The 26837-nt window shown below is 42.0% G+C and overlaps 1 protein-coding gene across 2 annotated transcripts in view; it reads left to right on the forward strand.

Annotated features, from left to right (window-relative positions):
* The window catches only part of PDE1C (phosphodiesterase 1C), a 537043-nt gene that overhangs the window by 416526 nt on the left and 93680 nt on the right, over positions 1–26837 (forward strand). For both annotated transcript variants that reach the window (XM_075557555.1, XM_075557556.1), the window contains 5 exons: positions 10556–10669; positions 12240–12422; positions 13046–13112; positions 17541–17657; positions 22997–23137. In XM_075557555.1, coding sequence (XP_075413670.1) covers positions 10556–10669; positions 12240–12422; positions 13046–13112; positions 17541–17657; positions 22997–23137 — 622 coding nt within the window. The remainder of the gene's footprint in view (positions 1–10555; positions 10670–12239; positions 12423–13045; positions 13113–17540; positions 17658–22996; positions 23138–26837) is intronic.

Genomic DNA, 26837 nt, shown 5'->3' on the forward strand with positions numbered 1-26837 from the left:
ATAACTTGTCTTACTTGCCTGGCTGACCCTTGGTGGCCCTTCTAGATAGTTCTAACTTCACCCTGGATGACTAAGATCTGCTGCACAAGATCTCTCTAGAGTGTTGAAGAGCAAGGCTGTGGCTCTGAAGATGAAAGTGTTCCTGACCAAGCCTCACTATTTTCAATTGCCTGATATGCATGTGGAAGCTGGACAGTGAACTAGGAAGGCCACGGGAAAGAAAAAAGATGCATTCCAATGATCATGTGAGTCACGGATACTCAAATTACTATAGACTGCTAGAAGAACAAGCAAATCTGTCTTGGAGGAAGTGCAGCCAGATGTTCCTTAGAAGTCAGGATGGCAAGATTTTATCTCATGTACTTCAGACATGTCAGGAAGAACCAATTCAAAACCAACCAATCTCCCAGCAGGCTCATAGCAACTCTACAGGATAGGTAGGGTGGAACTGCTTCTGTGACTTTACAAGACTGTAACTTTTTTTTTTAGGATTAAAAAAATTTGATAGCCAAGGATCCATTCATTTGAAGGGTCCAATTTGACTTCTCGCACTTAGAATTGTGCTTTAACTGGGAGAAGTAGTTAAATTATTATTTTTAAAAAGAGACTGTAACTCATTTTAAAAATGGCCCGAAGGTCACTTCAGGGCATCCACTTGGAGGAGGTATTTTCGGTGGCATTTAGGTGAATGGCAGGAGAAGGGCGTGACATGGAGGAAACAGGTGTGAGTGAAGTCCCCAGAGTCCATCAAAGATAAACGGATGTGCTGAGGTTGGACTTTTGTCGATTTGCTCTTTTGTTTATCTCAGGTATTTCCTGAGGATATGTGAAGTGTATGTCAATAAAACTGTTGGGGTGGGGGAATGAGTCTTGAGGACTCATCGTGACTCCTCGGTACCTGTGTGAGAAGTGCCAAGCTCCCTTCTACCTTGTGAAATGAAACAAAGCCCCTGTCCTAGACAACAGCCATTGTCAGCCACGCTGGTGTCTTAGGAACTGCATATTCATTCTCAGCGGGAATAACGTTGGACTTAATGGGAAGACGTCATAAACTGTGCTTTGGTAGCTTTTTGTTCTAGTTTATTTTGCTTTTCTAACAATGAGCTCCGGTGGTGCAGTGGGTTCACCCAGGACTGCTCACCCTGAGGTTGGGAGTTGGAATTCACTCACTACTCAGTGGGAGAAAGCGGAGGTCGTCTGCTTCTGACAAAATTCACAGTTGAGGAAACCCTTTGAGTCGGACTTGACTCCACAGTTGTGGCGTTTGAGTTGACTGTTTTATCTCGGGATTTCATTCCAACTGTGTTTGAAACTCAGCAAACGTGGATACTCGTGGGGCATGGGACTGGAGGGGTTGTTGAGAGCTCACTTGGGTAAGGGATTGGCTCCTGTGGACCTATAGTCACTTGTCTTCCCTCTTTTAACTCTTTTGTGCACTCCAAGGTAGACGTGGGTTCGGGCTAACTCATCATTCCAAGTTCCCTGTTCAGAATTACGGGCACAAAAGAGCAAAGGCAGACAGCATTTAATCATACACATCCCACCAGACAAGCACAGCGAGATTGCTCACTCCCTTCCCAGAAAGACAGTTTGCCAGCATTTGAAATCAGAAGCCATTCCTAAGATGGTGTTGATTTTACGTTGAATCTGCTACCGCAGAACAAAAATTTTATTTTTGTTATTATGAATTTCTTATCTCTCTCCTTTTCTTCCTCTCATCTGTTAATTTATTTTAAATGCTTGAGAAATGAACTCCAGTTAAGTGCCCAGACCAAAATTCCTTCTGAGTAATATTAAAAACCTACATTTCTGTCTTTCTGAAACTACTGGAGACTTGACCCATGCAGACATTGGCCTGTGAAGGGACTTGGATTTACATGAAAAACTATCCAGATACACTTTACTGAAGAACAGAGACTGGCAGCTGAACCTTGTTGCCCCAACTAGTCTTTTCCAAGTATAACAGAAATGCTTTATAACATGGTGAAAATTATCCTGGCTATTTTCAGACAGACCTTCTTAATTGAGATGAGTTGAGATCTATGGGGAATCTGCACGTTGATGGAAATAAGAGAAGGATGCCTTCTTATGATGAAAATGTAGTGCTTGGGGCTAAAACCAGTCATTTTGAAGGCTGCCCAGTCGTTCTGACTCATGGTGACCCCATTGTGTCATCACAGAACTGTGTTCCATAGGGTTTTCAATGAATCAAGGTTTTGGAAGTAATGTAGTTCATCATGCCATACTTTCAAGGTACCTCTGGATAGATGCAAACTGTCACATTTTATTTCTTATCTAAAGCATACTGTTTGCACCCCCTGAAGATTTCCGTTGACCCGTGGTGTATGCCAAGTTGGAATTCCTCTGCCCAAGAAAATGTAGGTGATAGGTAGAGTAACCCAGGGCAGGAGGTCTCCAGTGGGAACAAGAGACTGTGATAGTTACATAATCTGCTGTCAATTTGAGACTTAAGAGTGAAGGGGGGGGGGGTGGTTAGCCAGTCAATCAGGTCGCAGCTTGATGACCTCATTTGGAGGCACTAAGGAGATAAATAGCTCTCTGGAGGCAAGATTCACACTCACTCTCTGCAAGATGTACCTCTCATTAAGGAGATACACGAAACTACACTAGAGCCCTGGAGCTGAAGGAACCACGTGGAGACCCCTGCCAGTGCTGATGCTTCCACTGCCGCTGGACCCACAAGACTTCCACCCATTGGCCTGTGATCTTCCTGTATTCAGCATCCTTGCATATCTTTTGTGAGTCTGAAGAGGAATTTATAGATTGGTATCGGACATGTAAGCTAATATCAGACTTAAGGACTTGATCTAGACTGGACTGTGATGTTTTCTCAATATTCAATTGTTCTTATATATAAAGCTCTTTCTTACACATATATGAGTGTTTATGAATTTGTTTCTCTAGCCTACCTAGACTGACACAGAGTGGAAGGATTTCAATGGGAAAGCTGGAGAAGGTGGGTTGAAGGGCAGAAGGAGCCACACCCATTTAACTCCTGCTTAAAGCTCCACATTGCTTTTCAGAAGAAGCATCAGCAATCATCCCGTGTGTATAACAACTACAGAGAACAGCAAGCCAACAACAATGTAGAAAGAGACAGTCTGACTTAGGCTGCAATTCACACAGGGGCTGTATCTGTAGCATGTTGGTCACCATTTAACTCCATTTAAAAAATGCATTTCTCACATCAGGGGACAGCACTGAAGCTACAGCTTGGTGACAGGGGTATGTCTGATTAGATCACACAGGAGAAACAAAGAGGGATGGAGAGTGAGAGGCACACATCCTGGCCCACCTAGCCCCAAGGATGATATTCCTTCTCAGAGCAGAGAGTGTACAGAGAGGACAATGGGGCCAGCCCCACCATGAGACATGACATCCCTCACATAGCACTACGGGTGATAAAACTAGAGACACAGAGTGGGAATTGTGCCCACTCTGACCCCATCACACTGGGGCAAAACACTAAGGGCATGCATCAGAGCATCAAGGGGAGCAAAGCAATAAAGTTCCCAGGGAATACCAAAAATAGACTTTGGGGCAAGGGTATGGCTCCCCATCAGACTCTCAACTAGAAAACACTCCTAAAGGTCAAAAATCAGACCTGGAACTATTTACAGGCTTTTCCTTTTTGTCATTGGCTTTCTTTTTGTTGTTGTTGTTTAGTTGGGTTTGTCCTCCTTCCTTATTTCATTTGACCTTGACTGGGTTTTATGCTTATTAATGTCTCTGTAGATAAGACAGGTGGAAAAAATAATTAAGAGATGAAAACTAGAATTCTGACTCATTGACTCAATAGGACAGAATAGACCCGCCCTTGTGAGTTTCCAAACCATTAAAAATGTAGTAGAAAGCCTAAAAAAAAAAAAAAAGAGATGAAAACTAGAACTCATGTTTTCAGGGGAATATGGGAGAAGGGGAGGTGAGAGAAAGGAATGGGGGTGGCAACCAATCCAGGGACAAGGGTGCAACAAGTGAGCTAAAATCAATGGAGAGAAGGGTGTAGGATGCCTCATAGGGTTTAATCAAGGGCAATGCAACAGTGATTAATTACTAAACCCAAATGAGGGCCACATATGATGGTGGGACAAGTAAAAGGAAATAGAGCAAATAACCAGGAGGCAAAGGACATTTATAGAGGTCTAAATACAGGCATCTACATATGTAAATATACTTACATTTAACAAGAGGGATATAGATCTATGTACTTATATCTATATGTTATGAATTAAGGTTGCAGTTGGACATTGGGCCTTGATTCAAGTCCTCCCTCAACACAAGAACACTTTGTTATAATGATGCAGCATTCTGTGATGCTCACCCTCCTGACATGATCATTGAAGACAAAGCAGGTGCACAAGCAAATGTGGTGAAGAAAGCTGATGGTGCCTGGCTATCAAAAGATATAGTGTCTGGGGTCTTAAAGGCTTGAAGATAAACAGTGGCCATCTAGCTGAGAAGCAACAAAGCTCACATGGAAGAAGCACACCAGCCAGTGTGATCATGAAGTGTCAATGGGATAAAGTATCAGGCATCTAAGACTCAGAACAAAATAATACCAATGGGAATGGGTGGGGGAGTTGAGGAATAGAGACCTAAAGCCCATCTTTAGACAACTGGACATCCCCTCACAGAGGGGTCGCAAGGAAGAGATGACCTAGTCAGGGTGCAGTATAGCATCAATGAAACACACAACTTTCCTCTAGTTCTTTAATGCTTTCTAACCACCCCCCCACTATCAAGACTTCAATTTTACCTTACAAATCAGATTAGACCAGAACATGCACACTGTTATAGATAAGAGTCCGCAACTCAGGGAATCCAGGATAGATAAAGCCCTCAGGGCCAACAATGATAATAGAGATACCAGGAGGATAAGGGGAAGGTTGGGGGATAAAGGGGGAGTTGATCACAAGGATCAAGATATAACCCCCTACCAGGGGGACAAACAACAGAAAAGTGAGTGAGGGGTGACAGGATGATGTAAGTTATGATAATGATGATCTATAACTTATCAAGGGTTCATGAGGGAGAGAGGTTGGGGGAAGGAGGGGGAAAATGAAGAGCTGATACCAAGGGCTCAAGTAGAAATAAAATGCTTTGAAAATGATGATGACAACATGTACAAATGTGCTTGACACCATGGATGAATGTATGAATTGTGATAAGAGATGTAAGAATCTCCAATAAAAGTATTTAATTAAAAATGCATTTCTTAATAGTCTTTGTTTGGTCATGTTTTGTTTTCTTTTATTTTTTCTCTCTCAATGTGCTCACTTTTTATTGCACTATGATTTTATATTTCACAGAATCTATATTTTGTTGAGTTTTATTGAATATAAAACAGATACTCTCTAAAATGAATTTTCTTTGGTTTCCTTTAGGGATTTCCCGTGTGTGTGCTTCTGTTTAGTTGTTGCTAGGCACCATCAAGTCCTCTTGTACAACAGAACACTGGCCAATCTTGTGCCGTCCTCACAATTGTTGTTCTGTGTGAGCCCATTGTTGTAGACACTGCATCAGTCCATCTTGTTGAGGATCTTTCTCTCCTTCATTGATCCTCCAATTTGCCAAGAGTGATGTCTTCTCCTGATGATATCATGTCCACAGTTCATGAGAAGAAATCTTGCTATCCTAGCTTCTAATGAGCAGTCTGGAAATATTTCTATGATCAATTTTTTCTGTTTTGTCTCTCTTGAGTAAAAAAGGGGTGCTTGTATGCAGAATGCTTTTCCAAAAACTGAGTGGATGGGTTGTCTTAGGTTTCTTTTGAGGTTGACCAGATGTTGGTAGAATCTTTAGCTCACATCATAAGCTAGAAAGGTAGGGTAGGTGTAAATGTGCGGTACCTCTGTGCCAGTCCTCTGTGTCTGTTGAAGCCATTGGACTTGGGGCTTTCTTCCTCTTTATGGCATTGCATGTGGTTAGACCTTCATACCAGATCCAGAAATGTGGCTATGCTTAAGGGCTGCCTTGTACTGCTGCTCACCGTATCAGCAAGGAGCCACCCTGTGACTTCCTGCTATTTGGGGGCTTTCCAGTTAATTTTCAGTGCTGCCTATCTGGATGGTTGAGTGAGATTCCCAGGGATGCTGTCCCTATGAGCCCCGTTCCTCCTCTGGCCTGGGACCAGCCCCCAGCCTGTTGGGTGATGAGGCACCTCACTAACGGATTCCTGTGACATGTGGTGCTCCAGGCCTGGGAACTGGTACCTATTATGGATGTAGATCCAGATTCCAAACCATGCTCTTGACAACTTCAATTACTTTTTGACTGATTGTATTTAGCTGTGGGTTTGTAAAGTGACCAAAGAAGAGCGCATAGTAGGAAGGGGAGCTGTTTACCTGGGAGACAAGTGCCAACTCATTCTTTTTCGTTTTGTTTTGGTTTATTGACATTATAGTTTTCTTTCTTTCTGTCTGTCTGTCTTCCTTTCTTTTTCAGAAATCTTTATAAACCATCCACCTAATTGGAAAAGATTACTTAGTTAAATATATGTAATGAAGCCACTCCCCATTCAACAGTACCCCATGAGTCCGCCCCTTGGGACGCCACTGCCTAGCTATGCCATAAAATTTGCCCCATCCCCTAAAGTACTCACACTGGAAACATGTGAGTTGATGACTTTTCCATAATTCTACCAGATATAGAATATCTTAAGTTATATTATGAAAAAACTGGCATTGTTGGAAAATTACTTTCTAGTGTTTGACATAGTAAGTTAAAACTTTACCACTCGATTGGACTTTTGTTACCTTATACTAAACCCAAGTCGCTGCGTCGAATTGATGCTGACTCATAGTGACCCTATAGGACAGGACAGAGCTACCCCTGTGAGATTCTGGGACAGTGACTCTATGGAGTGGCTGTAGGTTTTGAACTACTGGCCTTGTAGTTATCAGCCCAACGCATATCTACTACGCCACCAGGGTTCCTTACAATTACTCTTTTAAAAATATTTTTTCATACTCTTTTCTGCTTTGAATTCAAACATCAAAACAGTATATGTTGAATGTTGACCTCATTTATTTTTTTCTGTTTTTAACCCCTTATTATCTCTTTATACAAGTGTTACTTTAGCTTTGGAAAACTTATAAAAATGCTGTCCTTGATCAAAGCTTGTGAGGGATGTTTTGCTTTTGTTTTTCCTTATGAGCAGATAGTTCTTCTGGTTTATAATGTCTATGTACCTATATTTTCTCTCACCTTTTCTTTCCTCCTGCCTTAGTCCTATCTGTTAAGATTTTTCAAAAATGAAATGTGTCCTATCAGAGATTCATGTCAATATCTGGCAGAATCTTTAGCCTTAAATGAAAGGAGAAGTTAATGTAAATGTTTAAATTTACCCATTTTATTGGACTGATTCAGATACCAAACAACCTAGAGGGTAGTTGGGTCTTTGAGGTGAAAGTCAGAATTGGAGGCAGACTCAGCCACACCACATATCTGCTTTGCTAAAGAGTATCCTAACCTTATTAGGGGCAACAACCAGGACTAGTTGCTTCAGCCTCCCCATTCTTTCCAGGCTAATTAGCCATGGAGTATGAGTGACTAATGAGCCCTTCATGTCAGCCTCCTGTCCTGTTCTGCCTCCCAAATCCAGAGTCCTTCCTAGGGTGCAAATGGGATCCCAGAGTCGACCTGGCAAAGCATTGTGGGCTGCTTGCTAGGCCACGTATGACCAGATCCACAGTTACACACCACTGGCTGCTCTGTGGGCGAGACAAGCCTCTCTATTCCTGGAAAGCTTTATAGCTTGGGAAACTGTAAGGAGGAGTTCCACTCTGCCCTGTTGCTGTTGTTAGGTGCCATGGATGCGTTTCCAACTCATCGAGACCCTGTGAACAACAGGACCAAACACTGCCCACATCCCATGCCATCCTCACCATGGTTCCCGTGCCCGAGCCATTGTTGCAGCCACTGTGCCCGTCCACCTCACTGAGGGCTTTCCTCTTTTTTGATGTCCTTTCACTTTATCGAGCACGATCTCCTTCTCTAAGAACTACTAATTTCCTGACAATATGTCCACAGTGTGTAAGATAAAATCATTCCATTGTTGCCACTAAGCAGCGCCCTGTCTTCTTTGAAGACAGATTTGGTTGTTCTTTTGGCTGTCTGTGGTAGTTTCAATTTTCTTTGCCGGCACCACAATTCAAATACATTGATTCTTCTTTGGTTTTCCTTATTCAATGATCAACTTTCGCAGGAAAATGAGGCAAAACTTTCACAGGAAAACGAGGCGACTGAAAACACGATGGTTTAGTCCTTAACATGGCGTCCTTGCTTTTCAATGTCCCTAAGAGGGCTTGTGCAGCAGATCGACCTAATGCAATGCACCGTTTGATCTCTTCACTACGCCTTCATGAGTGTTGATTCTGGATCCAAGCACACACACAAAAAAAAATCCTGGATAACTTCAGCCTTTTCTCAGTTTATCATAATGTTTCCCTTGGGCCCAGTTGTGAGAATGTTCATCTTATTTCCATTGAGTCGTAATCCACACTGAAGGTTACAGTTGTTGATCTTCATCAGCAAGTGTTTCAAGTCCTTTTCACTTTCAGCAAGCAAACTGGTGGCATCTGCATATTGCAGGTTGTTAATAAACCATCCTCTGATCCTGATGCTGCATCCTTCTTCATATAAACCAGAATCTCTGATGATTTGCTTAGCATGCAGATTGAATATGGTGAGAGGATACAGCCATGACACACACATTTCTTTTGCCCTAGAGCAGTGGCCGCATGCAGCCCCGAGGTAATTTTTTGTGGTCCGTGATGCTCTGAAATAAAATGTAACCAGGGAATAGTGTGTATGATATTGCCTTGATTTTCCCTAAGCACTTTTTTCTTTATAACAATTTTTTTTCTATTTTCATTTTATTTCAGGATCATGATGAGTCAGATTCAACCCAATCACAGTCAGTGGGTGGGTTGTCGATTTGATAGTTCTTTTTTTATTAGTATTAATCATTTTATTGGGGGGCCTCTTACAAAACTTATAACAATCCATCATTCAGTTGTAACAAGCACCCTTGTACATATGTTGCCATCATAGCCAGTTCTTTTCCAAGAGCACAGTGTTCCAGGAAAACAATATTTGCTAACTGATCTCAATGGTTTAGTTGAAAAACACTTGGATGAAAATGACTTTAAGGATCGTTTAAAAAGTGTTTTCACTTGGCCCCAATCAATCCAGTAAGTCTGATTTCTATGATGATTTAAAGTTCCCTTCCGCCCCCCTTCTTTTTGTTAACGATGCATCTATGGATCAGAACAACCTCTAATGGTAACTGGGCATCTTCTATTTCTTCCGGTTCTCCTTCTTCCTCTGTTTCTCGAGGCAACTAGAAACCAATGGTCGTACCTTAGGTTGCCTCTTACATGCTTTCACGGTGGCACACGCTGCTCAGAGAACCAGGAGGTGGACTCAAGAATTTAAAGAAAATATTAGGTTGACTAGATAGGCTGATGGAACTATAACCTTAAACCTTTGAACCAAGAAAGCATCATGTACTGAAGTAGTTATAACTAAGTAGTATCAATAAGTTGCTGCCTGTATAGTTTCTGACTGGCTGAGAACAATAATGGTATTATACAACTGTGTTCTCCAACTTGCCCGCCCTTCCCTCTTCTCGTGCTCCCCTTAGTGCAAATGGTAGTGTTGAGTCACCATGACACTTCGTCAAATCCAATTTAACTATCACCATCGCCCAAATTGACTACTTCGTTTTCCCCTGCCATTCCTAGTAACCACTAATACCTACTGGTTTCTATATATTCACCTAGTCTCATCATTTTATGTAAGTGAAACTGCAGTATTCCTCTTCCGTGTTTGACCCTTTTGCAAAACAGAACGCCATGGAGGCTCATCTAGGTTGTAGCACGTGTCGAGTGAAGGGGGCTGGCGTTGTTGCTCCTTTGGACTGGTTAGAACTTTTGATTAGCAACGAGCGGTCTTGTTTTCCTTTCTTTAATTTTTCATCCACCATTCTTTGTTAACTGGAGTATTTATTTGCTTTTTAATGGGGATTTCCCCCCATTCCATAACAGGCTTCTGTGCTCGTGTAAGGGCTTGCTTCTTAAGTCGTTCTCCATGCTTGCTTTGGTGCAATAGATTCTTGTCCTTTTTCTTGGCACATCTTTCTCTATTCCACCTGCTGAGTCGAGTGTCTTGAACAGAGCGGAATTCCAAGAGGTGTGTGGTGATGTTACTGCCGGTTCTGCATTACTGCATCCAGTTAGAACCCCAACAGTTAAGACAGAGATAAAAGCCGCCTCATCGATAGCCTGGGAGCTATTGAACAGGCAAAGGGGAACTCAGAAGTGTTGGAGTTGGCATATGGGGGGTTGATGGGGACATTTTTATTCTTGTTCTTGCTTCCATCATTTTTGTTGAGCTCCTCCCTTTGAGAAATACTGGTCTTCTCCGTAAGTAGGTTTGTAGTTCCCTTTCAGACACATTGGAATTAACCTATAACTTTAGGTGTTTTATTTCTCATCTTCTAACCCAATCTTCTCTCTTTTTCCCCTTGTAGGTTAAGATCTTTGGTTAAGCAGTTGGAGAGAGGGGAGGCATCCGTGGTAGATCTTAAGAAGAATCTGGACTATGCAGCCACAGTGCTGGAATCCGTCTACATTGACGAAACCAGGTAAGTTAAGGACAAGGGGAGCTTACTCGCCCAGGACACATGTTCCCTCACATGGCTTTTCTGACATGATCCCCGGTGGCAGGCCTGCGGTGGGATTCACACCACTCTCTTGGAGCCTGGGTTTGCACAAATGAACTGGGCAAAGTGAACAAGTCAGTCAGCCTGTGGATTGGTTCACCTATTAAAGGAGAGAGGAGAACCTAACGTACAGGCGTATTGGCCGCTGTGGCCACGAAGTGAGAGTGTAAGAGAAGAGCAAGACATTTTCAAAATCTGCTGAGGTTTTACCAAATGAGTAGTTTCACTATAATTATTGCATATTGTTAGCTCCAGCCTAAAATGGATATTTATGTTTTAATGTATGGTGTCCATTGGTAGATGGACATTCCTGAAGAGACTAAGGAGGATTTATTCACATAAGCAGCCAGTGTTTCTCCTTTTACTTATAGCTGGTATTGATTTTCTTAGCAGACTCGTCCCACGTGAACAAGCCCAAAGCATTAAAACAGTCCCAGTTAATAGATGCATTCACAAGAAACAACATTGCTTTTCTTTAAAAAAAAAAAATATTGGAATGGTGAATATAAAGGATTCTCTGCCCCCCTAATTCCAGTAGGCTGTCAGTAGTTTTAACATCTTTTCTTTGCCAAATTCCAACCTGAAAATGTTCCATTGTAATCTCAGGATTGTATGCTGTCTGTTTTGGTGATGTGTGGTTCCCAATAGAAGGAAATACGATGTTAAGGTCTTTTTGCAGACAAGTGTTCTTTCCTTCCCTGCAATTAATTTGCCCAGAGGAAAACAAAACAAAGGCAGCAAAACTCCTGACATTGGAACTGGCTTCTACTATTAACTTTTCAGCAAAGTTAATATAAATATAAAATATCATGCAGCACTTTTTTCTTACTTCTTATTATTGAATTATGTCCTTTAGAGTGAACTCCTCTGTAAACAGGTTTGAAAAATCAGTTAAACCCATTGTCAGATTATGGAAATCTTGGCATTTGAAAGAAAAACTACATTATTTTAGAAACTTTGCTTGTGCTTCGATATTCACAATTCTGTAACAGTCTCTACACGTTGAAAGAATAGCAGATGACACCGTTTAGGACCATTGGAACCTGCGCTGCAGAGGACTAGGTAGCTTTGTAGTCTTTAGTGTCCTTTATTTATTTTTAATTTTGGAAAAAATAATGCCAAATAGACCCTTTATGAAAAGTGTTTGTTAAATGTAACTAGGCCTCTCTGTGAATGTATTTTAAAGTGAAAAATTTAAACTTCATAAATCCTTGGGTACTCCTGAGTTAAGGATCCATCGATCAGATGTATCTAACCCCTCCTGACCCCTTGATCCTCTGTCCTCTCTGGTAAGTAGAACCACCCAGAAACAAAAGTGATGTGTCCTCACAGGCCTTGCCACTGAGGTGTTGTCTATCACGCGCCCAGTGTAACTTGCCTTCTCTGGTCCTTTGGATGCAGGTGTCATGGAGAAAAGGAGCAGCTGTTTGGGACCGAGAGTGCTCGTTTCAGATTTAATCGCAGTTTTCTTGGTTGTGTTTCTTGCGTCCAGGCGACTCCTGGATACTGAAGATGAGCTCAGTGACATCCAGTCAGATGCCGTGCCATCTGAGGTCCGAGACTGGCTGGCTTCCACCTTCACAAGGCAGATGGGGATGATGCTCCGAAGAAGCGAGGAGAAGCCTCGGTTCAAGAGCATCGTCCATGCAGTGCAGGCTGGGATATTTGTGGAGAGGTAAAGATGGCGGCCGACCCATGGCCAACGCAGCAAGTGAAACGCCAGTTGCCAGTAGCTAGAAGCTTTGTGCCAATGTAGAGTTGATATCTTTTAAATACTGAACATTCTGGGAAGAAAAATAATCTTCAATGAGGAATGGTAAAAACCAAACCAAACAAAAACTATAAAATTTAATATTGGTTGGGTTGCATTATAGGGTTGGTGGTTCAAATCTACCAGCTACCCCATGGGAAAAGACTCTGGCTGTCTGCTCCAGTAAAGACTTACTGTCTTAGAAACTCTAGAGGGCGAGCCACTATGAGTTAGAATTGACTCAATGGCAAAGGGTTAATGAGTTGTTCTGTGAACTGGAGTCCAGAAACATATTATTCTATAACCCTTAATGCACATGCCACATGGAGGTAATTTCTCGTTTGTTTGTTTCCAGTGGTTCACGTGTTCTATGTTGCTTTAGTTTCTCTTGAATTTAGCATTAGCCCACTTGAGTAACTCTGAAGGTCATAGAGGAACTTTTCTGTTCCCTGGGTTCCCAGAGGGCATGACCTTGGTCTAAGTCTGTGGGCTAGAAATCCTTCTTTGTAAGAAATTACCTTATCTTTTTTCCCCTCTGACTTTTCCAGAATGTATAGAAGGACATCCAACATGGTTGGACTGAGCTACCCACCGGCTGTTATCGAGGCACTGAAGGTAAGGCCAAAGCAGAACAGATTTCAAAACGTACAGGAAGCGCTGTGAAAAGCCCAGTTTAATGTATAAAATAAGAGACTTGGGTTCAGTTACTTCTGACTTCTTCATTTCAGTGTAGTTTTCCTATCAGCTTTAGCAGTGTATGGCTCTCTTCAGTCTTTAAAAAGTCAAACTCTGTTTGGTTAAGCTTCTTTCTACCCTCCGGGAGTCCTTTAAGGCTTAGTACCTTCCTCTGGTATCATGAGACCCATAGGAGATCCACTTTGTTCTGGGTATATGCAGCACACATCAGATGATCTTTATTGATCACAACAGTATTATCACCAACTCTAAATCCACATAATTGAAGAAAGTAAGACTCAACCAGAGGAAACAATATGAAAGGCAGTGCTTGAGATAGAGCTTTGGCTGGACCCCAGAGTCTGGTCACAGGGCAAGCTCTCAGTAACATCTGCTTCCAGATTATGTGCCCCAGGGCCTTTGTTCCCCCCGCCACACCCGACACCCCTGTTTTCTCAAGACTCACTGAATGAAAATATTTCCTGGGAGACATTTGAGTTCAAATGGACTAGGCCGTGCAGAAGTACTCCAGACGAGGCAAGATCTTAGTGCTCCGAAGCAGAAGCACATCTCTAGGCTTGTCTTAGGGTGGATCCACACCTCAGAGAAGATCCCAGCTGTCCGTAGCCTGACTTGGCCTCTGGACTTGAGAGCACGGCTGAGCTAAAGCCCCAGATCTTCTGGCTGGTGGATGACACACACTGTCTGCACGTGGAGTTGGGCCACTTGCTCAGGGTCAGGTTGCATTCTGGTCTTTGCTGACGCCATTGTTCTTCTTCTCTAACACCTGGACTATATCTTCAGAGGGCCACTGAGATGCCTTGTCCAAAGGCTCGGGGGAGGGGTGGGGGAGGTTTGGGATGAATTCATTGTCAGGAAAGATCTCTGTAGGACTATTTAGTGATATATATTCACCGTCTTTTTCTCCATTTTCCCACTAACATCTTGAAGCCTCCTCATTTATGAATAGATTTTCACTTCTCCTTCTTCTCTGCATTTTCAGGGTTATTTTTTTTTAACTCTTATTAAGAGCAGGAGAAATACGCATAGTGTACACATACGCCTGTTGCCTCTTCAACTCCCTCTCCCATGCCCAACACATTAGAGGAATTCACAGTGACATTCCCATTTTAATCAGTGACACCCCTCCTGGGAAGAGATGTTTCATAACACTGTAAGAAATTGCATTGATTTTTTTGTAATTGAATCTAAAACATTCAGTGGCAGTCTTACAAAGATTAAAGCCACCTTTTTTTTTGCTTTCTCTCTCTCTTTAACATTTCCCTTTATCATAAGCATAAGTGCGGAGGGGTTTACATATGCCCAAACATCTATGACATGGTTTGGCCCAAATTGAAGCATCTCTTCTATATGGAAGGACTGGAAAAAATGTAGAACAAGCTGTGAGGGCCGTGAGTTGTTACTTTCTGCTTGGAGAAAAGTCTTTTGCAGATGCGAATGTATTGCGTCAAGGGGAACTATGCTTAAATGACCACAGAAGGAAAAAGCACTAACTCTAACCGGCTTCATTTCTCTGCATTTATTGTGAAAACTGTTCTATCCCTTGGCCCTGCCCCCTGTATCCTGGGGGTGTTTGGAATCTGTTTAGAATCTAATATTTTCCATTTCCCCAGACTCGGGTTTTGTTTGCACTGGGTTGGAGGAGAGTCCGAGAGATTACAGAGAGATTCTTCTGTTCCTTTCTTATGCGGTGCCCTTGGGAAAGGTTAGTTCCTCCTCATCGCCAGCAGCTTAGGTGCATTCACTACTGTTTTCTCCTGCAGAAACTCTGCCCAAAGGCTGAGAGAACATACTTTTGCTGTTGCTTGTAACAAACTTGTATGTCACAAAAGGATCCAAATCCGTTTACCTTTTCCCCTTCTATATCTGCTGAGACCCAGGTTTAGATCTGACAGCTAAGGCGTCTGGAGCGTTTTTTAAGCCTGTGACTCTTCTGAGAGAATAGAATTTAATAAAATCAGCATCATGCTACTGTCGGGCTAACTTTTGTTATTAATGTAAGCACATAGCATGCGGTGGTATTTAAGGCAGAGAGTAATTACCCGCAGCTTATCTAGAAGTGATGTGTTGGACGCTTGTTCTCTTCCTTGATTAATAATCGTATATAATTTTCGGCTGTCCTTTAGGAAGACATCTGTCATGTGACTCAGGGAGAGACCCATGTGGACAGCCTAGGGTTGAGAGCGTGTGGAAAGGGAATGACGATGCTCAGGGGATCTTCATCTGGGACTCATGGGAAGTTCCAGCACTTTCTTCATTTGGATGGTCCTCGGGCAAAATTTGGCTAAAAGCGATTGACAGTAGGACCTTTTTAAAATATGCAGATGCCAGACCCTGCCTCCAAGATTCTATGGGGTCCCCTGCCCTAAAAATCAGCATCTTTAATCATCATGCCAATTGGTTCTGAAGAATATAAAGAAAATGAGAAGCACAGCCAGGTTCTCCCTAAAATGAGAGTCAGAGACACAAAGCGTATCCACCCAGATGGTTCTCCTTAGTCCCTCTCTGATCACTAAGTTCTAATACTCACAGTCGGTGCTCTGTTGATGCTGGGGGCTCAGCATTGAACAGTTAATCTCAAGGTTAACTGTTCAAACCCACCAGATGCTCCATGAGATAAAGATGAGGCTGTCAGCTTCCTTAAAGGTTTCTAGTCTTGCAGAGCCTATGGGAAATTCTATGCTCTCCTATAGGGTCAATATGACTTGGAATCTGCCTGACAGTAATGGGTAAGAATATTCAAAGTAAACTTTTTTTCTGTTTTCACTCTGGTATTTCTTATATAGTGACAAAGAACTTTTCTCTTTTTTCATTCATTCTGGACACTGGGAATAACAACAGTCAGATAGTACAAAGTGTTTTCCAACTACTTAGTTGTCAGTGAACTTTTCCTTAGGATTCCTGGCCAGACACATGATTGAGCTCATGGGAAGTGCCAATTTGAAGTAGCCAACACAAAACGTTAAGTCTTGGGTTAATTGTAAATATCCCCTTTGTCGATGAACTGAACCTCAGTGAGATATTGAAGGGATATGGCCTGGACTGCCATCTGTGAGAGCCGTTGAGGGCTGGGACATGAACCACTGCTATGGGCAGTTCCTAAAGTCAAGGTCTCTAGCCAGAGCCTAACTAAAGTCCATGCGGTCTCACATGGCTTCAATCATTTTCCCTGTCTGTTGAAGACATTAATTTTCTTCAATTATAGAAAGTAAGACTTTTGACATGATGAGAAGTAAAATGGTTGTTCCTTTAACAACGTTGCTTACACAGGCTATTGTTTGCCCTGCCTATAGCAGCTGGTCAGGCCTCGTCAGGCAATGTGAACATTCATTTTGGAGTAGCGATGGAGACAAAGAAGGCTTTCAATGTCACTAATGGTATATGAGGGGTTTGGTTTTTTACTTAAAAAAAAAGTGATTTAAATTTGAAGACTAGAATTCCAGATCAGTGACTCCAAAACGGGTAGCATTTTTCTCGTCCTTGAGATGAATGCATTCTCCCAGGTTTACCTCGATTTCAAACTCCAGATTAGGCAAGAGTGACATGTTATGTTGTTGTTTTCTCTACGCTGCACGCTTCTGGGCGCTTTGATATGAGTCAGTGTTCTCAGTTGTCAACGCAGCGGCTCATGTCAAGGGACTGGATCAAAATTAGAGGAGGGGCTCACCGAAGGGTACTTGTGGAGTTAATTAAAAACCGAAAATTAAGTAGTGGCAACTGAAGGGCATAAGGAAAAGGGCCTGAGCTTAGCTGTCTCTTGGACTCCTGTTTGCTTTGGGGCTCTAGGATGTGTCCCTGCTTGGTTGGCCTTTGGGACATTAGGTAACGCGTTGCTTTCATGAGAGGCGGGAGCTCTTTGTGTTTGGCTGTGGTTGGAGCCCACCCCTGGGCAGGGAGGAAGAAAGGCCGAGCCATCGGCCTCCGTAAAGGTGGCAGTCAGGAAACCCAGTGGAGCGGTTCTGCTCTGTCACACTGGGCCGGCACGGGTCAGAACCCACGCTAAAGCAACAGAACTGTTTGCTTTTTGATATGTCTTTTTTTCTCTCTCTCTCTCTTCAGTTTTTCATTTTAAAAATGTGAGTCATAATACCTACTACTTAGGAGTACCTCCAAACTAAATTACATATTTATCACTCATCACAATGCCTGGCGTACAATAGATACTGAATCAATGGTCCTATCAGAGTGTTGTGCTTCAGTCCGAACACTAGCTCAAAATTGAACAGGAAGTGCTCTCGGCTCGTGAAATCCTGAGGGAGGACCACACGGCCACCCCCACTGTGGGAAGACTAGGACCTCTCTGAGTGACTGACGACTGATCTTCTTTCTCCCCGACTTCTCCTGCAGGATGTGGACAAGTGGTCCTTTGACGTCTTTTCCCTCAACGAGGCCAGTGGGGACCACGCACTGAAGTTCATTTTCTACGAATTGCTCACTCGCTACGATCTGATCAGCCGTTTCAAGGTGAGTGGCCGGGGATGCAGATTTCCTTTCTTCCTCTCAGTCACAACGGGAGAGCACATTTCAAATAATAATTATAATGCACGGCACACATGTTCCCAGCCTTATGTGATGCATGGGCCACGACCAAGAGATAGTTAGCTGCCTTTCACTCTGGACAGAACACTGTGCTGGATGACCTGGGACAGCTGCTGTGGAGCTCTTCCGTGGTGGGAGCGCTTCATGCCCACTTGCCCGCGGGTCTGATAGGCAGCAAGGAGGCGGAGGAAGCCCGTGGACAGCCCAGTTTTTCGGACAGTTCCCTTTGAAGTTTGAAATAGCCGAGCTCCCTTGAGGCTCAGCCTGCAGATTTCATTTCAGTGTGATCTTGTGTCCTATCGACCCCTGCCATCAGGGAGACAGTAATGGAGACGGAGTGCGCTTCTGCTGTCGATGGACGTTTCCCCTCCCCAAACGACTTAGATCCTTCAGACAGTTATGCTCACGTAGCTTCTGTGACAGGTCATTGGTATTTCCCAGCCGGTCATACTTCAAATTAATTCAATGTTAAAAAAAAAGAGCACGACTCTCCCAGTGTCTAGTCCCCTCTGCTTATGAATGTCGCGACCCTTGAGGTCAGACAGCTTCTCCAGAGAGCCTGTGTATTCATCTGCCAACATTTGTCAACGTCTTATCAACGCCACGGGCTTCACTCAGCAGATGGATGAACCTGTGGAAAATCAGGTCGTTTTCTGTCTAACACATTGATTTCTCTGGACACCTAGGCTCTTTATCACTTTGTGAAGGACTGAGTATTAGGAACATATTTCTGACATGAGCATATGCATGTTATGGCCAACCAACCAATTGCTGCTCAATCACTTCAGGCTCAGTAGAACCCAGGTGTATCAGAGTAGAACTGTGTGACATCAGCGTTTTTTTAAAAATTTAATCATTTTATTGGGAGGTCTTACAGATATTTTAACACTCCATAGTTCAATCACATCAAGCAGTATTGTACAATTGCCACCACCATCAGTTTCAAAGCTTTTCCTCCCTTCTTGAAGCCCTCGCATTTTTACTGGCTGGTTTTCCAGGCTAGATTGCCAGGGCTCTCTTTCAAGGATGCTGAGTGAACTTACATTCCTAAGCTTTGGGTCAGCACCTGAATACATTAACCATTTGTATCACACAGAGACTCCCTTTACGTTAGTGGTCCTTATTGCATTTTGATCTAAAAAATTTCCTGAGAACACATTGGAGAGTGGAGAGCCTGTATTAGACGACAGCTTTTATGAATACACATCCCTCTTTAGCTGGTGTGTTAGTCTGGGTAGACTGGAGAAACAAATCCAGGGAGACTCAGATGTGTATAAGAAAGAGCTTTATATTAAAGAGCAATTAAATATTGAAAGAACATCCCAGCCCAATCCAGATTAAGTCCATAAGTAGCCCATATATCTGATACCAGTCTATAAGTTCCTCTTCAGACTCACTCAACCCCTGCAATGATGCCAAATGCAGGAAGATCACAGATAAGGGGTGGAAAATCTTGTGGATCCAGTGGCAATGGAAACATCTCTGTGCTGGCGTGGGTCTCCACATGACTCCTTCAGCTCCAGGGCTCTAATGTAGCTCCATGTGTCTTCTCAACAGGAATATCTTGCAGGAAGTGAGTATGTATCTCGCCTATTTATCTCCTTAGCACATCCAAATAGGTCATCAAGTTGCGACCTGGTCCACAGGCTAAACTTCACTCCTTCACTCTGAAGTCTCAAATTGACAACAGATGATGTAACGACCACACCTGGTGTTTCACTAGTTTCACAGATATCTGGAGAACAACTTAATGAACCCAGTCTCATTGGATCGTTGTTTTGGAAATGAAAGTGCTTTCATATCTGACTTCTGAAATGCTATCATGTTTTAAATCCACCAGTAACAAATATGGAAGACTAGGGAAACCTGGGATGGAATCTCATGACACAATGCCATAGCACTTTCCTTACTCTTGCTTGCTCATGTGATTGGTGCACCACTTGTCTGCCAGTTTGTCATACACTGTGGTGGATTGAGTGATCTGGGATGCTGGGAGCTAGGTCACTGGCATTTCAAAGGCCAGCAGGGTCACCCAAAGCGATCAGGTTTCAGTGGTGCTTCCAGATGAAGAACAATGAGGAAGGACTCAGCTCTCCACTTTGGAGGAAAGAGACTCGGGAGACCTTCTATGTAACCTGGAACTCTTGTCAGATACTAAAAGTCTAATGACTGGAAACAGAACTTTGCCAAAAATAGTGCCTCAGGATGGGCCCTTTGGTCGGAGGGCACTGGGAATGTGACTGAGGGGAGCTGGTTTCTCAAAGTGGAGTCAACCACGGTAAGGTGAGTTCAGTAAAATCTGTGGACGTGGCGCCTTCGGGATCTTCATTTGCTGATTGGGCACAACTCAAGGTAACGAGAAACAGCTGTACCCAAAAGACCTCATTTATATCCCACCATTTCAGGAGGTGGCACATGAGCAAGAACCAATGGCGCTGAAGGAAGGTCAAGTTGCACTGAAAGCATCAGCGAGAAAAGGCTCCAGGAGTCGATGGGATACCAATTGAAACACGTCAACAGGCCGATGAAACCCTGGCAGCATGCACTTGTCTATGGCAGTGAAATTTGGAGAACAGCTACTGGGTCAATTGACTGGAAGAGATCTGTGTTTGTGCCCATTCCAAAGAAAGGTGATTCAACAGGATGCTTGAACTATAGAAAAACATGGATATTGCACACAAGCAGCATTTTGCTGAAAATCATCCAACAACAGTTGCGGCAGTACATGGACAGGAATGGCCAGAGGTTCAGGCCTGATTCAAAAAAGAACACGAACGAGAGCTATCATTGAGGTCAGATGGATCTTGGCTCACAGCAGAGAATACCAGAAAGATGCTGACTTAAGTTTCATTGTCTGTGCCACATCCGTGGACTGTGTGGACTATAATAACGATGGATAGCCTGGAGAAGAATGGGAATTCCAGAACTCTCCGTTGTGCTCACTTAAAACTTGTAGCTGTTTCAAGAGGCAGTTGGGTGAACAGAAGAGAGGAATGCTACTTGGTTGAAAATCAGGAAAGATGTGTGCCAAGGTTGTATGCTGTCTTCGTATTCATTCCATCTGTGTGTTGAACAACTCATCAGAGAATCTGGCTTATATGAAGAAGAATGTGGCATCAGGATTGGAGGAAGCCTTGCTAACTTTGCAACCTGCAATATGCAGATGACACAACCTTGCTTTCTGAGAGTGAAGAGGACTTTAGGTACTTGGTGACTAAAGAGCAAGATTGCAGCCTTCAGCACAGATTGCAGCTCAATGTTAAGAAGACCAAAATTTTCACAACTAGACCAATAGGTAACATCATGCTAAATGGAGGCAAGGTTGAAGTTGTCAAGGATTTCATCTTGCTTGGATCCACCATCAATGCCATGGAAGCAGTGATCAGGAGAGCAAGAGACATGATGCACAAGGATGTTACTTGGAAGACTGAGGTGAAAATTGCCCAAGCCGTGGTATTTTCAATTCCTTCCTTATTCACGTGAAAGTTGGACATTGAATAAGGAAGACCGAAAAAGAGTCAACGCATTTGAATTGTGGTACCGAGAAGCATGTTGAAAGTGCCAGAAAACTGGGAAAAGCACAAACAAAGTTTTCTTGGAAGAAATACGGTCAGAGTGCTCCTTAGAGGCAAAGATGGCAGGACTTTGTCTTACGTACTTTGGACATGTCGTCAGGAGGGACTAGTCCCTGGAGGAGGACACCATGCGTGGCCAAGTGGAGGGGCAGCGAGAAAGAGGAAGGCCTGCGATGAAAGAATTGGCACCGTGGCTGCAACAATGAGTCCTGTCGCGGGCACTATTGTGCACAGGCCACTGTGGGTCGGAGCCACCTGGATGGCACCTAGCAACAGCAACAATGTGCTTGGCTGTCCCCTGGAATACACACTTTCTCCTTCCCCACACTCCCCAGCCACGCCTGATAAGTTCATCTAAAGCATGAACTGGGAAAATGACAGACATTTTGCAATTGTTCAAATGTTCAGCTATATGAATAGAGGAAGGTGTGTGTGTGTGTGTGTGTGTGTGTGTGTGTGTGTGAAATGTGGACATATACATCCCACTCTCTTTCATTGCCCTCAAGTAGATTCTGACCTGCAGTGACCCAATAGAGCAGGGGCTAACTGTCTCTGTGGGTTTCCTAGACATTTTAACTTTTTGGCAGAATAGAAAGTCCCATCCTTCTCCCAGGAGGGACTAGTGGTTTCAAATTACTGATGTCGTAATTAGGAAACCAATGTGTAATCTGTTAGGCCATTAAGGCTCCTGTATATATACATACCTACACAAATATATATAAGATCTAGGTATATGTATATACACGTAGATAATATGACTATGTGTATGCTTGTGTGTGTATGTGTATAGAGTTCAGGCTGAAAACCAATGATTCTGATAGGAAGTATATTTTTGACTTAATGGTAACTCCAAATAATGACTCAATTCTTTTATTGCTTGATCGATTAATAAATGCACACTGTGTCATTTCCTTGGAGAATAGTAAAAGTATTCAGAGATCTTCCATTACAATGTGACTGTGAATCAAAAGCTGCCATCAGTACTAAAGGAAATACTGGCCCCCTGAAAACAATCCCTTCTAACAGGAGTGCTTGTAAACATCAGACACATGGAAAATAAATTAGCTCTTAATAGTATAAGGTTATATACAGAACAGGATGTATTAATATGCTTGTTGTTTGTTAACTTGTTAATTACAGTTTGGAAGGTCTCATTCCACTGATACTATGTAACCAAAAAAGTTACTGGTTCCATAACAAAGTGCTATTTCGAAGTTCCTCAAAATAGCATTCTAGCAAACACTGCTTGTTTTCTCCTCCTGCAGCTTATCTTCCTTGGAGTTAAGGAGAGAAGGGGGATCATTTAAGGGTTAGATGAGATCAGAGAAATAACAGAAAATAAGCACACTCACCAATAGCTTACTCTCCTACATGTGCATCACAAATCATTGCTTTTTATGTGAATAAAATGAAATGTCTTCTGAGGCGAATGAGGGGCATTCCCCTGGGATTCCAAGCTGAGATACAATGGCCAGTTGTCAGGGAAAACTATTGCTAAACCAGGGAATTCCTGTTAATTTTCCAAATTATCTGATCATTTATGCAATAATTTTATCAACCATGAAGTTTTTAATTTCACATTTTGATATGTTGTGATTCCAGAAGGGGGAAATGAGGGTACCTAACTTCTTGCCTCTTCACCTAAAGTAATTTAAACACTAGTTAATTCACCTTGCCACTCTCTTTCAGATCCCAATTTCTGCACTTGTCTCATTTGTGGAAGCCCTGGAGGTGGGGTACAGCAAGCATAAAAACCCATACCACAATCTGATGCATGCTGCCGACGTTACTCAGACGGTCCATTACCTCCTTTATAAGACAGGAGTGGCGGTGAGTACACAGAAGAACGCTCCATTTACCCAGGAGATACGTCGATCTGTTTTTAGTAGAGGATGTACCTCTTCCAACGAATGGAGCCCACACAGAGGAGTTAATTTTGTGGACTTCTTGCTTTCTACAATCCATCCAACCTAGTCATAGAAAATCTTAGAAAATCTATTGCCAGCATCTTCACCCACTGCCACTGTGTCATTTATGACTGATAGAGACCCTTTAGGACAGAGTCAAACCTCTTCTTGGGGTTGTTGAGACTATAAGTCTGTAAGAGAACAGCTGGCCTCCTCTTCCTGCCTCAGAGGGACTGGTGGGTTTGAACCCCAGGCCTTGAGACTCGCAATCCAATGCATGGTCTACTTTGCCCTCAGGGCTTCTTTGAAGTTCCTGCTCTCAAAGCCTCATTGCCATGGAATCTATGCCAACTGCTAAAGACTCTGTAGAGGTTTCCAAGGATGTCCGTCTTTAAAGGAGCTGATAGCCTCATCTTTCTCCTGATGAGTGACTAGTGGATTTGAACCACTCACCTTGAGGTCAGCAGTTCAATGCTTACCTGACAGTGCCACCAGAGCTCCTTCTTAGAGTTCCCTACTGCCCTTGAACATTTCTGCAGCCTAGATCCGAAGAAATAGGTATTGGGAGTGGCTTGCATCCTTTCTCGGTTATGACCAATTAGCCTAAAGCTAATTATGTTTCTAGAAAATGTGAGGCATTGCTAACCTCTCACTATAATCACTTATAATGAAGCTCACACAGATTGAAACGGCACAGAGTGTGCTTGGCAACCATGTTGCACGAAGTTTGCTTTTAAACCACTGGGTCTTTTTCAAAGGGTTTGTGGTTATTTTTAAGGAGCTTCAGTGGGCATTTCAAACCCACCAGCTACTCTGTGGGGGAAAGATGTGACACTTCTTCCATAAAGACCATGCATAGCCTGGGGAGTGTATGGGGCTGTTCGACTCGGCCCCATGAGGTCTCTATGAGTTAGACTCGACTCGAAGGAACACACCATTTCTTTGTGGAACTTACATACAGTTTCCAGAAAACCTGAGGATCAATAGGATTGAACTTCCAACCATTTGAAGTTTATGTTGGTTGTTATGACTCAACATGGATGTGTTTTGAATCTGCTCTCTAACCTCTTCAAATTGGTGTATTCATATCTTTGGCTTCTTTGCTATGTCTAAATAATTTTTGAAACATAACTCTTTGTGAAGAAACAAAGGAAACAGGTCTCTATGACTTTTTACTTTGAAGTCTCCTTCAAAAATGACATCAAGATTGACATTTTTTATTGTGCTTTCTAGAAGCCCATATACCCGGTACACACTTGTTATCTTCTGTGCTCGCTTGTGTTGAAAGACAGTCTAATATCTCACTGAATGAAAACTGGAATACAGTGGGGAGAGTGTGGGCTTTCGAACTAGATATAGTTGGATATAAATCCTGCCATAATTACTTATTAAATTTTGTGACCTATGGCAAATTGCTTAAATCTCTAAGGCAGAGTTTACTAATTTCTAAATGCTGAAAAGTATTACACCTTGTAGAAGTGCTATGATTATTAGGAAGAAATGAAATACCCTGCTTGCCTAGCAAAGGAAGCTCAGCAATTAGGAATTCTTGTTGTTAAAGCTTTGCTTTTTCCCTAAACCTCATAGAATTTTTCAATTCCTTTTTGATGGAAGACTTGAAAATATTATTTAAGATTATTTTTAAAAAATATCCATATAGGTCTTGCAGATAATCATTGGCCTGTTAACCCAAGGTTAGTGATTCAAATCCTCCAGCTTCTCTAAGGGAGAAAAATGAGGCTGTCTGCTCCTCATAAGATATAGCATCTCTAAGACCTTATATAGGGTTGCTATGAGCTGGCATTGAATTGATGGTGGTGGGTTTTGGGTACATATACATATACTAAAAAGGAGACCAGTTTGACTCGTTAACAGTCTCCTCCTACCACAAATATACAGCAAATAGTTAATGGCAGTTGCATTGAAGCATGGCACACAGGGTGCCCAATTTACTGCTGCTATTGAATATTTTACTGGAATTATCAGTCAATGTAGTACATTATCTAAACTATTTTAAAAGGGTAATGTGAAAATAATTTCATCACCCCCTTTGAAAATGTCAAAAAAGATGAACTACAGATTATTTATTCTCATAAAATAGCTCAGTATGATCTGAAGAAAACAACTTTCTTCTGCACTGGAAATAACCATTTAACAAGTGTGAGCCCAAAGCTACATTCAAAACAGATATAAAAGTTGATAAGTTACCTAGTAAAAATTTTGAACTTGGTAGGAAGAGATGTATTACATTAAACCCAAGGGCACAAAAGTACTGCTTAAATGAATATAGAAGTGCAGAATGCTTATTAATGAAAAGTGTCAACAATATATAGATATTTTCCATAAATTCATCTATAAATTCAAAGCAGTTACTATCAAAATACCAATAGGATTTAACATGAAGCATGGTCATTCTTGTAAAGTGTTGCACAACACTAAAAAAGATAATTTTGAATAAACTCAAAACATCTAATGAAGGCAAAGTAGACATAGTAATAAAAATAGTGTGCTATTTGTGGAAGATTAGACAAATATATCTCAACATATTTGTTATATATATATATATATATATATATATATATATATATATATATAGATAGATAGATAGATAGATACACACATCCAAATCATGTACCCCTATACACTTAATTTTCTCCTTTAATTTTTAAAAATCAATCATATATTATAATCCTGTCACTGGTTTCTTATAAATTTATTATGACCAAATATTTGAGTAATGGATTATTAGATCATCTTATTGTTTAAATAGTTCATTTCCATTTGTTTGATTCATATAAATAATACTTCTGGTTCATTTTCTTGCACTTAAGTGTTTTCCCATAAGAGTTTCATGTGTATACTTAATTTTTTCTTGTTAATGCTGCTAATATTAAGCATTTTTATCCATATTCTTACTGAGAATTTAATAGTTTGCTAAAAGGATTTTTGAGTTATTTGTCAAAATGTGTTCTTAGTGTCCAGCATGTAATAAAAATTCAGTAAATGGTTGTTATTATTAAATATGAGTAACAAGGATTAGAATGCTTTGGCCTATGTTAACATTTTTAGACATATGTTTTTAATCTTAATTTTTTGAGCTTCTGTAGAGAATATGTGAAAAAGGCAGCTTCAAAAAGTTTGTAGAAATACAGAACGCAGAAATACAGATAATGTAATTTTTAATGAGCTTTTTGAAGCCCCTTCATATTTAGTCAGAGAATGCTCCCCACTTCTGAGTTTCCTTTCTGTTAGAATGTATCTGTCATGAGGTCAGGATGGGCTAGGTTTTACTGAAGGACCCCCAAATCCCAAAGTCTCAGTGCATAAAAAGTAACAAAAGCCTTTTGGGGGCTTATTTTTCTTTCGTGGAAGTTGAGGCCTCTGCTTTGAATGGTCATCCTTTTCTCCAGTCACCGCTGGTCGTGGGAGTAACTAGCTAACACCTGACCAGATATGAAGGCGCTTCAATTAAAAGAAAAACTCATGTCTAAAGGCACTAAGTACAGATTCGATGAAACCCGTTCTGCAAGTGCCAGCCTCCAATCATAGACGTGCTTTTCATTAGCCCGAAATGATTCACGCTTCACAGTGATATTCAGGAAACAATGGGCACACTGTTGTCC

This window comes from Tenrec ecaudatus, chromosome 9 (genome assembly GCF_050624435.1).
Source record: "Tenrec ecaudatus isolate mTenEca1 chromosome 9, mTenEca1.hap1, whole genome shotgun sequence".
Lineage (NCBI taxonomy): Eukaryota > Metazoa > Chordata > Mammalia > Afrosoricida > Tenrecidae > Tenrec > Tenrec ecaudatus.